This window comes from Telmatherina bonti (genome assembly GCF_933228915.1).
Source record: "Telmatherina bonti genome assembly, chromosome: 14".
NCBI classification, from domain to species: domain Eukaryota; kingdom Metazoa; phylum Chordata; class Actinopteri; order Atheriniformes; family Telmatherinidae; genus Telmatherina; species Telmatherina bonti.
In genome coordinates this window covers 23883841-23898615 of record NC_136612.1, presented here as the reverse complement: position 1 = coordinate 23898615, position 14775 = coordinate 23883841, and the positions used below count along the sequence as shown (strand labels likewise).

Below are 14775 nucleotides of genomic sequence, written 5' to 3'. Positions count from 1 at the left end.
AGAAAAAAATATATAATTACACACACACACACAAAATCCCAAATTAAAATTATATTTGTGCATTATTCTATCAATAAGAACATATCATTACAATGTTCAACTAATTAGAAATAAAACGTTAATATTATGATGCATTTAAACGTATTTCAGTCAATTTTAAAGAATAAATCGTCACAATAAACAGCAATAAAGGAGATTCATGCAAGACAGCGAAATAAACAGACTTGAATCAAATTTGATGGGGGTTTTTTTGGCACCATATTTATGATAATCTATCTCTACATTGTCTTTGCCACCGTGCAGACGAGAATTTACCGACCATAGCCAGACCGCAGCTATTACAAACTGCAAGCGACGCTATCGCGAATCACGTCCAAATTTCACTTCAAACAAATGTCTGTTTTTTGTTTCCACCTCACCGCCCAACAAACCTCACGCAGGCACACTTTACAACGCTGAAAGACTCCATGCAGATTTTCTCCATTAAAGCAGGGCGATCCACGAGCGGAGTCTCTTTTCTCTCCTCCTTTACTCTCACGTGCAACCCCGTGTCCTGAACTGTTTCGAGGCTCGCTTCGCTTGTTTTCATAACTTTTCGTAAAGATCATAATACTGCTGTTCCGCATTTACTCGAAAACTAACCTCGATTATTTAAAAAATCAGACTTATAATTTCCCCCCTCTCTGCAGTATTCCCTTTGATTCACGCTTGACTCATATGGCTTCAGGGCCAATGGGGGTCCGCCTTTGGGGCGCCTTAAAACCGTCTGCCTTATCCCCTTTCGTCATCTAACCCGGGATGCCTTAAAACCGTGGGGACAGTTATTGCCTTTTTTTCCCGGACAGCCCAATGCGGACTGGCCAACAGCCAATCAGAGTCTTGTTTACGTTTTGTGACTGACAATGCTCTGGCATTGTGCCAGCCAATCAGCTCCGTACATACAAAAAGATTAATTTGTAAACATTCAGAATAATGTAATAAGCAAAGTCCATAGTTATAACATAATGTGAGATATGGGAGTGTCTGTCTACTCTGTATGATTCAGCGAGTGTAAATAAATTAATTTTAAAACATCTTATCAAGTAGCCTCTAATGGCTATAAAGAAAGAAAAAAAATCAAAAAGAGCTATTGCTTGAAAATAAAAAAAGGACAGAAAAAAAGTTCACCTGCAACAGAAAATACATCCTATTTTTTAAAAATATTTATAGTTCAACGATTTACATATAAATGTAAAGTCTTATTTTTGGCATGCTCTTGTTTTAAGATCAATAACATTATTTTTTGTCAGACTAAATATAGAGATAAATTCAACAGATGTAAACACTGCTCCACAAATTGCGTTTTCGTTTGACACTAATCTCAGTTTTTTTCTGGTGACAAACCATTCATAATTATCTTGTAAGCTATATATATATAGCTTACATATATAGACATATATAGCTATATATGTAAGCTATATATATATATATATATATATATATATATATATATATATATATATATATATATATATATATATATATATATATATATATATATATATATGTGTGTGTGTGTGTGTGTGTGTGTGTGTGTGTGTGTTTAAAATTGTATTATTTTTTTGTTCCATGAACTACCCCACGATCTCTAAATCTGCTTTATCTACCGTGTATTCAGGCTGTGAGCGCTATTGTGACTGATCTGACCATCCGGTGCTTTAAATCTGGCGCTTTTCACTCTGTTTAGCACCGCCAGTCACCTTACCATTGGTTTGTACTGTCGACCAATCAGAATCTGCCGTATCTGCGGGGCGGGCGGCACGACTCCATTGCCATGCAGGTATCCGGCCAATAGGAAAGCGTGTTTACCCTGCCCCCCGAGACCCAAGGTACGCAGTTGCATCGGGAGAGAAACCGCTGCTCGAAGAGCCGAGCCGCAATCCAGCCAGGCCGGAAGCCCCAGTCCCACTGGCCTCTGCTTTCATAGACTAAAGCAGCAGACTAGAGCACAGCCTCAGATGGAAATAGTGTAGGATTTCATTCTAGCCACATGGTTAATCTCAGATTTTGATTTTAAATGGGCGTCGCACTTGCACCTTCTCTCCCAGAGTTTTGTGATTTCATAATTTATTGTTATGCAAGGATTTAACACACCAGTAAGTAGTGATTTTATATACTTGATTTTTTTTTTTTTTTTTGTCTTTAATAAAACATTTCAGGATCTGATTCTTGCTTGTGACATAATACAGGCTGTGTTTTGTCCAAAATGCTGGATGTGACATGCCGTGGATTATACACAGTGCTTTGCAATAATTTTCCAAAATAACAAAACAGAATGTATGAGGTGTTTCCTGTGTGGAATAAATCAAATGATTCATGAACTGACACGTCACAAATAATCTATTTATTATTATTATTATTATTATTATTATTATTATTATTATTATTATTATTATTATTATTATTGCATGTGAACTACTTTTTGTAATTATTTTATAAATTATTATTGAACAACATCCGTGATCTTTAATCATCTTTGGGCTATTTAAAAGGTGGCAAGGTACCTTCCTTTCCCCCCATTTTTTTAGTTGAATGGTTGTAAAAATTGTTTGATAAAATATCAATAATTCCAATAGAAAAAGGTTTCTACGTAGAAATGATGAAACACCAATATTTTACAAAACCGTGATGTGTCCAGACAATGAAAGCAGCTACTGGTAGAGGAGTATCTCCACTGCCATATAGCGGTAAGCATGTCCTTCCGCGTTCCGGCTGAGTCGCTCTCCGGTCCGGCCAAATGAGTCACGGAGACCCGGTCGTCCTCCCGCAGCACGATTTGACCGATGCAGCATAATTTGATTCATCGGCTGCTTCTTTGTCGTCGACGAGCTTCTGCAAATGCAATTGACAACCACTTGAATTTCATTAGCAGCGTCGATCGTTTGAATTTTAAATAAAAAAGGGGGAGAAAAGCAGCGTGCTGGATGGGGGGGAAATCGCTCGTATCAAGGTGAAATTAAAAGAAAACGTCGTGGACATTTACGCCACAGCAAGTAAATTTCCATAAAAATACATTTCGTACATTTACAAAGCTACAGCCTCTCACAAACCCCATTAATGCGCCACAATTTTATTCGTAGGTAGGCCTGTTTGGTTCTGTGGGCATAAAGGGAAGGCTGGATGTAACAGCATGGCGAGGAGAAGGTAATGGCCGACCGAGAAGCACTTTCTCAGTGAGGAGACAAAGGCAGTCCTCCTGACGGGCGGCCATTCACATTGGATCCCCTTACAGTCCACACACTGACGACTTTATGATCATAGATGCAACAGCGAGGCTTTTTTAAACGTTTTCACCTCAAACACCCTCATGCATGCGCACAATTAGTTCAGGAAATTCTCCGCTGATCCAGATTTTTTTTTTTTCAGAGGTCTGCGTTAGCAGCAATTTTATTGTTGTAGCTCTGAAATGTTGGCTGTAGCTGTAACTTGCTACACGGAGAGATGATAGAGCTAAAAAGTGAGTAGCATCTTTAATATTTCCACACTGCAGCCTGCGAATTTTAGTCGATATTGTTTTCAGTCATTCATTTTTACGGTGAGTTAATGTTTGAAGACGTCTGCTTCGAAGAACCCTATTGGAAACCAGGTGGAAAAATTGTGATTTAAAACCCAGAATTAATCTAAAAAATCTAATTTAGAATGATAAATCTTTAGCTGCCCACTGTTGGCTAGTTTTCCTTTTTTTTTCTTTTTAATTTCTGGCAGATTTCAGCTGATTGGCAAAACCTGTAGCCTAAAAAGATTTCTATATTATATTTAATGATTTCTAGAAAAATGTGGTTTATATACATTTTTAATTAACTGCTTTATAATGATCTTCTTTTTCTCATTTTATCAGAACCACCCTGTTTTGTGGCATTGCAAAAGATATCGCCTATAATGTAGTTACTGCTCCATTTGATTACCTGACCTGAAATAGGTCAAGGCAGATGAAGACAGTGAGAGTGCAGTTATTCACATGCACACACGCACACACATACATATACACACACATAGTCACGCGGGGGCGTGCACACGTGCAAGTATGCGCACAGAATTACACACACACACACACACACACACACACACACACACAGAGGGAGGGAGAGGACAGGCTCTGCCTTTCAGGAGCTGCTGCATCTCTGTTATGAAGAGATATTTTAGTGATATTTTGATTTTAAACACCATATGTCTTACAATGTGACATGTCCTCAAACTTCAGAAACTGACAGTGCAGCTTCCTGAATCTGAATGGAAGAAAACTCGTCAATTCCTGATGAGATTTATGTTTTTTTTCCTTTTAATTCTCAAATATGTTGCAATCTGGATAATTTTACATTCGATTAATATAGAGAATATTATTTCCAAATTTCCATAAAACGAGGTTTATTGCAGTGTGTAATGTGAAAATTTAGAGTGAGGTGTAATGAAAGCAGTATCGGGATGACAGAGACAGAAAAACGCTTGCATCAGTGCGAGACAATAGGACGAGCAGAAGGAAGGCAGCGTTGTTCACCTTGGGATGTAGGCTGAGTACACACTTCCATCATTTTAGCCCAAACACAACGACACACAGTTAATCTTCCAGCAAAAATGTTATGCATTTTGATATTTGTTGCAATAATAACAATTTATAAAAATGTATTTACCATACTGCATGTTAGTGTGGTTTTGAAGAGAATGACATATAACTTGCTGATGTTGTATTTTAATCAACTATCTGGATTAGACATAATGTGCTTATTATTAGATAGATGTGAATATAGAATGAATATAGTCAGTGTGCTCGATGTATCTGTGTCTTGCATATGAAGTGCACTTCTCCATACAGGCCTACATGGTGGGGTTATCAATGGAGCCAAGGCTGAGCCCGGCTCAGAAGGCGTTGGGGTGCCTCGCTAGTCGTTTATATCTACTGTGGTTACATTTGACCAGACAGTTTAAAGCGTGAATAGGCGGCTTTCAATGATATGCAAAAATCTGCAGAGAATGTAGGGAGGAAATTTCAATGAATCCTATTAATAGATCGTTTTCTCTCTGTCTCTATCCCTCTTACTTTGATTTTTTTTTTTTTTTTTTTTTTTTTTGTAATTCTAGACTCTAATGTTGTGTTAGAAATTGTGTTTTGTCATTCATTTTTTAAATTTCCCTCTCCTTTTTTGTTGAAAGTGAAAACTGCTTTGAATTTCTCCTTTGGCAGAAAAGATGATCGGGGGCTGCGCTTTTGGCTGGAGAAGCCTGCGATCTACTGAATGCAACACATAGATTCGAAGGGAAGGATTATTTTATGGCTTGCATCTGATTTTCCTGACCTACCCTATCCGGATTTCGGATTATTTAACATTCCTCGGAATGGAAGGACGGGATTTCGCTGCTCCGGCGCACCTTCTTTCAGAGCGGGGCGCTCTGGTGCACCGAGCCGCCTCTCGGATCGCTCCCTCGGGTCACAGCTCTGTGCAACACGCCGGTCACTTCCCGCCGGGGAAATACTACCCGTCACACTTACCAATGGCTCCCCACTCAGGTTAGTCAAACATCTGTGTCTTTTTTTTTTTCTTTTCTTGTCTCTTATTTCTTTTTTGACAAATATTTTGTCCCACACAATTTTGCTGCTGAAATGTGTCTGTATGATCTTTTTCAGAGCTATTGTTGTTTCAAAATGCTCATGATGTCGCACCATAAAGCATCTACGCTTGTCAATGTGAATAATAGACGGTAGGCATGCGTAGACCTGTAGTGTTTCACAAAGCAGATTATTTTTGCTCAAAAGGCAACAATGGATGAGGCTCGTGTTGGGTTGCTCAGGTGTGGCTGTTGACAGAAATTTGTTGTTCAAATAACAGGCAATAAATCAAGTGAAATGTCATTTACATTAACTCATTGATCAGGATTTTTTTTTTTTTTTTAAATTCAGTCTCTCTCTCTCTCTCTCTCTCTCTCTCTCTCTCTCTCTCTCTATATATATATATATATATATATATATATATATAATGTGTGTGTGTGTGTGTGTGTGTGTGTGTGTAGCTAAGATATTTAAAAGCAATAAAGCCATTTGTATTAAGCAAATAATCTTTTAAAAAGTTGATAAATGGCGTGATGATAAACGATAAAATCCAATAAATGACGTTTGAGATCTGCTTTGGTTTGATGTTTGAAGCCTACTGACACTGGTTCCCCTATGTCTCTCAAGCTGAAGGAGATTTTGTCACTTTACGTTTAACTGATAAGTGTCACATCGATGCCATCTCTGTAAAACAAAAAAAAAAAACAAAAAAAAAAAAAAGGAAAAAAAGAAACAGGCTACAAAGCCCAGAGAAAGAAAGAAAGGCTGGATGAACAGGTTTGCTAGGCTGTATGTGCAGGCCTATGGAGGTAAAGGAAGATAAGCAATTGTAGAAACAACCTCCCCCCCCCATACAGAACTTTAAAGTGTTGGGGTGCAAATGGGTTCACAGTGCATTCATCAGGTTTATCAAGTGACTTTGGTATCACATGTGCACATTTACAAACATGGAAGCACACATTTATGTCCACACAGAGCAGTCAAAATGTGCAGCTTGGAGAACCTGAAGAGCATTGAACAGAATAACCCTAAGCAGCTGTTGTGTTTGGATTATTTACAGTTGCACTGATTAAAACTGAATCACCTCTGCTTTATAAAACTCACAGTTTTTATACTCAGACAATGTATACACGCCTCTTAATGGACTTGATCACAACATACATATTATTTTTTTGATAAAGTCCACCCATGTAGAATAAAAGAGAAGATTTAGTCAACAGAAAGGATGAGTAGATCAAACAACTCCACTTAGAAAATCATTTTCTTTCATCATATGTAAATGAAGCCTCTTAAATATATGCTTATGACCCAGCAGAGAATACTTGGGTTACGGGTCTTGTTTATTTGTTAAATATAACTGATAAGAACGATAACATAATATGTGCTCAAGTAAAGCATCAGTCACCTTTTACTATGTATTCTTTCCTGTATCAAGCTACATTATATTTTAAGCAGTCCTTTGTTTATTTACACTTTTAATATCTTATGAAACTGATTTTACTGTAGGCAATGTTGTGGCAAGCTAACCAGAGATATTTTTCAAATTCATTGTGTTTGCAAAGATTCTGAATTAATTTGCAAAATAAGGCTAAACATTAAGCATAATTAGTCATTCAGGAGAATTCACGGGTGCTGTTCACCATTCATCTCTCACCATTCATGCTTGAATTTGGCAGCATTCACACATGCAAACACACACATATACAAAGAAAAGCCTGCATCCGTATGTTTTCTTTCTTTTTCTTTTTTTTTTCTCTTCTCCTTACAGATGTTTTGTCAAGAGCATGAGGGCTTATGCTGGCTACGGGGGTACAGGTGCTCCCACCAATCAGATTTGGAGTGTTTTTTTTATTGTAGAATTGTGTAAGAGCAACACGGAAGACCTCCCCTCCAAATGTCATCACTGTTCAATGAGCAGCACAGGTGGTTTATTGTTCTCGGTTTTGTCAGTAAGGCATGGGTGGGACTGCAGGGCAGTCTAATATCCTGCAGATGAAAATGATTTAATTCTTCATATTTCAGATATTTGATTGAATTAACATACAGCACAAATTGACATGTTCACATCATTTGAAAATCTCCTCTAGGTCAGATTAGAATTATTCCTTTTTTTATTGCACTCTGCTCAAGTACAATTTTTGATTTATTATTTTAATAATATTTGAAAATGTCAAGCATGCCATATTGCAAATAACTGGATGAGGCATGATGTGTAATTCAAAATAATTCAGGATTTTCATTTTTCTGATGGGAAATTCATGAAAACAGTAGATGCTTTATGTTAAAGTGGAAGCGCTGTGGACTACTCCCTTTAGTAACACAATTTCTTTTATTAAAGCATTTAGAAAGAAAACATTTAGAAGCAGCTGGCTCTTTGGGCAGATTAATGCAAAGAAGTGCATGTGCTCCACACATAAAGGAATTAAACTGATTAAATTGAGTGAAATGAAAGCAAAGTTTTCCCTTTTATCTTCAAAACCATTTTTATTTATATGACAGAAACTAAATTAAATAAGAAAGCACAGCGTTGTGTGTAGTTTATTTATTTCAGTGCTCATGTCATCAACTTAATGTAATTTTTTTTAACCCTTTCACCCAAAAAAAAAAACAAGCAAGTTGTAGGTTGTATGTAAGAATTCAACCAAACTGGTCCAGGACTGTTCGTCTTGACAGGCCAGGTCATTAACGTTTCTTCAAGTGACCGGTATGCTAGAAACATTATAGCACAACTGAACGGGTTGTTTGCTGAGTGTGTTCGGTTTCTCTGCACTTTCCCCCCAGGGACAAACTTGCACACTAGTTCACATGAATACTTTACAAAGAACATGAATATTTCAGCGTTGATGTAAAAATGCATTGAGAGGCAGGTTTCTGATGTGGCTCCTTGAAAGGGCTCCTCTGGCTTCGCAGAGGTATTTAATGTAAGCGCTCCCGACACCCTTGCTGCTGAAAAGAGTGATGTCAGTTGCAACACTCTCGCTTGGCATTGTTCCCAGCAGGGTTGCAGAATTTCAACATATTTTGGGAGAAATTTTCCTCTCTCTTTCAAACTTGTGAGTTTGGCTGCAGCCAGACGCCAACAGGCGCAAACACACACTTTGGCATTCTTGCCCACCGAACCATGTTGTTTAGAGCCGGTAGAGATTCTGTCAGTTTGCATTTGCCTCTGTCCATCTTCACCTACTACAAGCCAGTCATTTGTAATGCATGTCAGGTGGTCGATTTATAGTTTACACTTGCACTGTGTTCTGGGAATGTGGGAATGTGACATTGGAGCAACTTCTCTCTGTGTACATGCTGATACAGGGAGACGCAGACCTGTAAACGCATCTAATGTGGTTTAATTCAGCCAGTTCATTTACAAGGACTTTGAAATAGTAACTTTATCTTCTTCTGGCTCCAGCGCAGAGTTGGAGACGGCCTTTGCTTGGCTGTGAGGCTGGGATTCAGATGTTGGATGGTGTCAGAGCAGGAGACACAGTGGAGCTGTCTTTACTGCTGGCATTTATGGCTGCTGGTTCATCTTTCAGCCATATTGTTCTGATCAGTACTCTCTGGCTGAGGTGTGGCTGTGTGGAAACAGCAGGGGGGTTCAGAGGCCGTCCATGGCTCAGCTCGCCTCTAAACACCCCATGTAATCAAAGGTCATATTTGTGTCATCTCACTCACTCAGACTGCCCTTCCTTTACATCTGCCCTTTCTCCTTTTCCATAAGCTGTCCTCTCTGTCTCTTCCCTTCCATTTTTCAGTCTCCTTTCTTTCCAGCAGGAAGACCCTTGTGTCTGGGAAGCAGTGGTCTTCCTGCCACTTCTGTTTTAGCCACCCTCCCCTGCCTCTGGGCCATTGTTGCAGACCCTAGCTTTGTGTGTGTTTTACAGCTGCTGTTAAAGATAAAAAACAGTCCCGTCCACCCCCTTTATTGTTTACTGGTAGGATGTCCCTGTCATTCCTTTGGTTTTTATGTCCTAGCTGGATATCTGAGCAGCTCCCACCTTCAAAGGTTAGCCATACAGTCTGCCTTCTCCCATTTTTTTTTCTTTCTTAGGAGAATAAATAACTTTACTGAGACTTTTATTGAATGTCTCATTGCTGAAATATCCCATGGGTTTGTGGTTGTTAGGAAGACTCTTCACAGACAAACACAGGTGCAGTTAGCAAAGGGCCGGTTACAACCAGGGTCTTTAAAAGAATAAAGCTCGCAGAGTGTGAGGATTGGTCATGGAAAGGGAGGCTTCATCTTCAAGGCCTTGTAGCGCTGGTGTTGCGAGTGCTGATTGTACCATGCCTTTGCTTGCCTTTACCCACCCCACATTCTTGATAACCCCTGACAAGAGCAGTGTTTACAGTGTGTTTCAAGCTCAGTGCAGTTATTCAGCTGCACAGCACCCAGACCCACCAAAGCCTGTCTTTTCCTCTAAAAATATGAAGATATGGAGCATGAAGCTCTGAAGTTATTCTGGGTGATGATAAATCTTGAACATCATATTAAAAGGCCACTCATACACAGGAGCCTCTCTTCTGGAAGTGCAGAGAAAGAGCATGGGGTGAAGGCCAAGTTCCATTTGCCACTGGCTTTGTGTGCTCCATCTCCTTCTTTGCCATTGTAAAACAGAACTACAGCCTGTTGTTGGGCTCGTTTGTGGATTGTTGTGAGATGATACAGTCCTGACTGGCTGTCACTGGAATCCCCCTTAATAGTGGAGGTGTTGTTTGGCATCCCGCACCTGGCTGAAATAGCACCTTACCCAGTGCTGCTGCCATCTGTCCCCTTACCCTGACACTCCCCTTGGAAACCAAATTGCATGGCAAGGGCGGTCAGCTATCTTTGAAAGGGTAAGCCCCTTACAAATTTGCAAATGGGTTTACTGACAAGAGTAACATGTTTTGAGTATAATCAAGCATCCATATCATCCTGGGTCATCAGGCGTTTAGTCGTTAGTTATAAAGAAATAAGCGAAAGCATCATGGTTTTCTTTTCTATCTGGGAACATGAAAGGTAGATTTTAAATCTGATAGATGATATAATCACTTGTGTTTAGTGAATTTCTTTGCTCATCAGCAAAACTGTGTGGCTGCTTGGAAACAAACAAACAAACAAACAAAAAGTAAGGATCTGGCTTTCTAAGAGGACTTTGGCTGGCGAGTGGCTGTGTTGCCTCAGATACAGCCTCTTCAAACAGTCTGCCACCCACATTATACCATGTGGCATGGTGCCACACAGCCCTCGCCCCGAGTACGGGGCGTGCACACAGGCTATACACAAAGGAGACCCACGGGTGAGAGTGACGGGCAGGGTAATACCTTCCTGTATTGGATTTCAGGGCATTGGATTTCAAAACCTCTCATCTATTTTTAAACTCAACACGAAAAAGTGAGATGTTGAAATAAAAAAATCCAATGTGGCTTCTGTTCATTTCACATAACCGGCACATAAAGTTGTAGAAGTGTTTGTGAAATTTAACATTCAACTCAAGAACTGCTGTTTTGTCTGTGACAAACCCCTCCCCTTCGTATCAGGCGGCTTCTCATCAGGCAGCCCCAGGCCCACCTCCACGCATGGCCGTATTGCATGTGACAGCTGTTAGACATTATTAACAGCTCAAGCAGAAAATCCAGATTACTTGTTTTTCTTTTTCTTTTTTTTTCTTTTTTTATTCCAGTTTTATTATTTTAATCATTCAGTGAAAAGAAAAGAATGAAAAAAAGGGGGGCACTTGCCCTATTGTTGCCAGCCGATTTGCAGTTGGTGACAATACTGTATGCGCATGAGTGTGTGTGAATGTGTGTGTGGTTATGTTTGGGTTGGTGGGTGGCTTTAGGATGTCTTTGTGTGTGTGTGTCTTGTGCTGCGTTCTCAACACACCCACCCCCCTGAGCTAAGACACCCTGGGGTTGGCTGTAAGGCGAAGACAGGTGCATGGTTAACTCTCTAACGTCCGAGCCTCTTCCTGCTGGATCAGATGTTGAACCTCTAAGCAGGAGATGTTTTTTTTTCTTTTTACTGGTCTGAGTTTTGCTGCTCTTATAAAAAAAAGTGCTCTTTTTATGCTCATAACAATTTATAGAATCTCCATGTTTCTGATATCAGGCAACAGTTTATTATTCAGGGTGTCTTCGCAAGGTTACATGTTACCTTTAGCACCAGCATGTTAATGTATAATATTGAGTTTGACAGAGAAATAATTCTGTACAGAGCCTTTTCTCTTGTTTTGTGTTTTTCTTTGTGTTTTCTGTAGTCGGAAGCTTGTTTTCTTATGGTGGACAGTATGTGGTGGAGGGGCCCAAACAATTGTCCACAATTTGGCGACTGTCATAGAAACAGTGGGCTGTGGCGACATAGAGTGCCAAACAATGAGGTGTACTGCTAAATATATGCAGAGATTTGCCATTAAATTTACATGCAGTCTGCCTCTCAAGGATGTGTCAGCCGTTTTTGTGAGAAAACAAAGATTAGCATCAGGAATTCCATTTTAATAAGTCTCTTGGGACCATCCAACCAGATGCCTAGTCCTCAATCCAAATTAGACTTGTTGCTCCTGTTCTCTTGCATGGATTTATTGAGGTTCTTCTGACACTGATGTGCAAAACAAGAACCTTATCTATATTTGCTTTTCTTTTTTAAAAATGAAATCACCTATTTTACTCATTCTTTCATACTTGCATTTTCAGTGTTTGATGATCATGTCCGTCACTGTTCTCTATTCTCTTTTAGATGCAGTCCCATGTGTGACTCAATAGACCCCTTTGTGCCCACCTTGTTCATCATTTTTCCTTTTTTTTTTTTTTTTTTTTAAATAATTTTTTCCTTTCACCCCCTCCACCTGGTATGACCACTAGGCTACACTGCATCCTTTCGTTGGTACACCATGAGTCCTGAGGATGTGGGGCAAATGACTGGCGCCGCTGCAACAGATGTGTGTTTGTCTGCCGCTGCCGCATGCATATTAGCTCATATTAGCTCCCTCTCCTTGCTATGTACGGCCTGTGACCTAGCCTCTGGTGAATATGGGGGATGGGGCTGATTTGTGCTTCCCAAAGAGAGAGCGAAAAAAAAAAAAAAAAAAAAAAGACAGACAGATTTGGTGGAAAGCGACAGCAAGACTAGATGCACACTGTCACATGCTGTCATACACCTACTGGTGCATTGCAAACAGACACATGAACCCCCCCTCGACACACACACACACACACACACACACACACACACACACACAGACAATAAAAGCACGTCACACCGACTCACACATCTTGCCTCCCAGGAGGCTGTAGGGCCAGTGGGACAGAGCAAGCTTGAGAGTCTGGTTCATCTGTTTACATCTAATTATAGAAACAGGACTATTTCTGCAGCCACTGCTCCAGCTCTTTTATATCCTTGACAGAGAACGAGAGAAAGAAGAGAGAGGGAGAGGAAGAAAAAAAAAAAAGCTTTGACAGCCCCTTTTCACAATGGTGTGCGGTTATCTCATTCCCTCAGCGCTGCTACAGTCTGCAGCCTCTCAGTACAGTACATGAGGACACAGAAAGGGAGGGGGAGAGTGTCTTGTGTTGTCACATCCTCATGTAACATGAATGTGCAAATTTACAAGACATAAGCAATGGCAAAATAAGGCAATGTATCTTTTTCCATTTGCAAGTCAGATTCTAGCAATTATAGCCCTCAGAAAGACAAATCCTTCCCCTCTGCCCTGTGCTTTCTTGCTGTGACCCATCAGAAAGTGATGTCCATCACAATCACTAAACAACAGGAGGAAGGGCTGACTTTGAGGAATTAGCACTGTACCAAATGTTTTGTGCCATAAAAGGGACAGAAACAGTTCGGTAGTTAATCCTCAGGCTTGGTGGCTGATATCTAGCTGAGAAGCTGACTGGCTGTTGTTTGCCAGGGGTGCCGGAAGGGGGGGGAGCTGTCAGGGAGACGCTGAGCTGGCCGCTTTGGGATGCCAGGTGAGAGTCAGACCAGAATAGGGTTGGGTCTGTGGGTCTGGGCCAGACAGGTTGCAGCCTCTTGCAGGTGCTTACATAAAGAGCTCTCAAGGCCAAACACAGCCTGCTGAATGCAACCTGAGCCAGGTGCTGCACATCCCCCACCTTAATACATAAACCACGACACAATGGAAACGTACGCCTGTATACACCCCTCTGCCACCACCTACTCCACATGCTTTATTCTGAGACATGGCAGGTAAATTAATTGGCTGTGAGTATGTAACACAAATGCTGAGATAAAGGGGCACTGTCTGGCCGAGGCGTAGCGTAACGGTCGTGATGATAGCTCCATTGTGCTGATGTTTAGGGGGGTAGTTAGCTACACAGCCAGCTAGACCTTTTCTGGAGGGTTGGATAGCCTCTGATTAATCGTGGGGAATGCTTTGAAATGACACCAAAATGCACCCGCTCACAGGCTAATAGCAATACTATCAGTATAGGGAGCATTCCCTCTTTCTCAGTCTTCATTAGCGAATGTTTCTTCACAGATATCTTGCTGCCTGTCCCCCTTACATGCTCGCCTTCTCTACAGAGCACTTTTCAGAAGACCTCAGGCTTTAAATTTGCAATGATTATTAGATTTCAGGATAATTTCTCTCTGTCTTTTGGAGTGTTTTTATTTTTCTTCGAAGGCTGAGACCTTTACTCTCTAAGCTGTGCTGTACTGGGGAACCGAGGCACAGCTGAAAGACCCATGGGATTGATGTGGCACAAGTGGGACATGGCTAGGGGACTATTCCCAGGATCCATTTTGATCTCCCATACTGACAGACGAGCCACAGCTGTGGATGGGCCTGTGTTAGTGAGTAAGCGAGTGCGCGCGTGTGTGTGTGTGTGAGCTTAAAAAGCTGGGGAGGCAGGGTTGGGTCTGTCAGCTGTTGGAGTAAAGTAAACTATTAGCGGTGGGAGAAGGCAGTGCTTCCAGTGAAGAATTAGAACCAGTTCTAATTGCAGTGAGGTTGGGCTATGATTACATGCTGGCTAATGCACTGACAGACCTCTTAGTTGGCTGGCTCTCAGAATGCTGCTGAAATGGCTGAATGCCTTTTGGTTATACAGCATAATGGGAGAGTGTGTGAACACAGTGGTATGTGTGTGTGTGTGTGTGTGTGTGTGTGTGTGTGTGTGTGTGTGTGTTTGCTATGTGTGGGTTGTTGCTTGTGTGTGTATTTGATTAAACTTGCCTTTAGGAGTGCTTTTTGCATGTT

At 40.7% G+C, this 14775-nt stretch overlaps 1 protein-coding gene across 1 annotated transcript in view; it reads left to right on the top strand.

Moving 5' to 3' along the window:
• Positions 1-2043: 2043 nt before the first annotated feature.
• The window catches only part of bahcc1a (BAH domain and coiled-coil containing 1a), a 60446-nt gene continuing 47714 nt past the window's right edge, over positions 2044-14775 (top strand). Inside the window, exons 1-2 of the mRNA XM_079253197.1 lie at positions 2044-2135; positions 5219-5542. Coding sequence (XP_079109323.1) covers positions 5371-5542 — 172 coding nt within the window. The 5' untranslated portion in view covers positions 2044-2135; positions 5219-5370. The remainder of the gene's footprint in view (positions 2136-5218; positions 5543-14775) is intronic.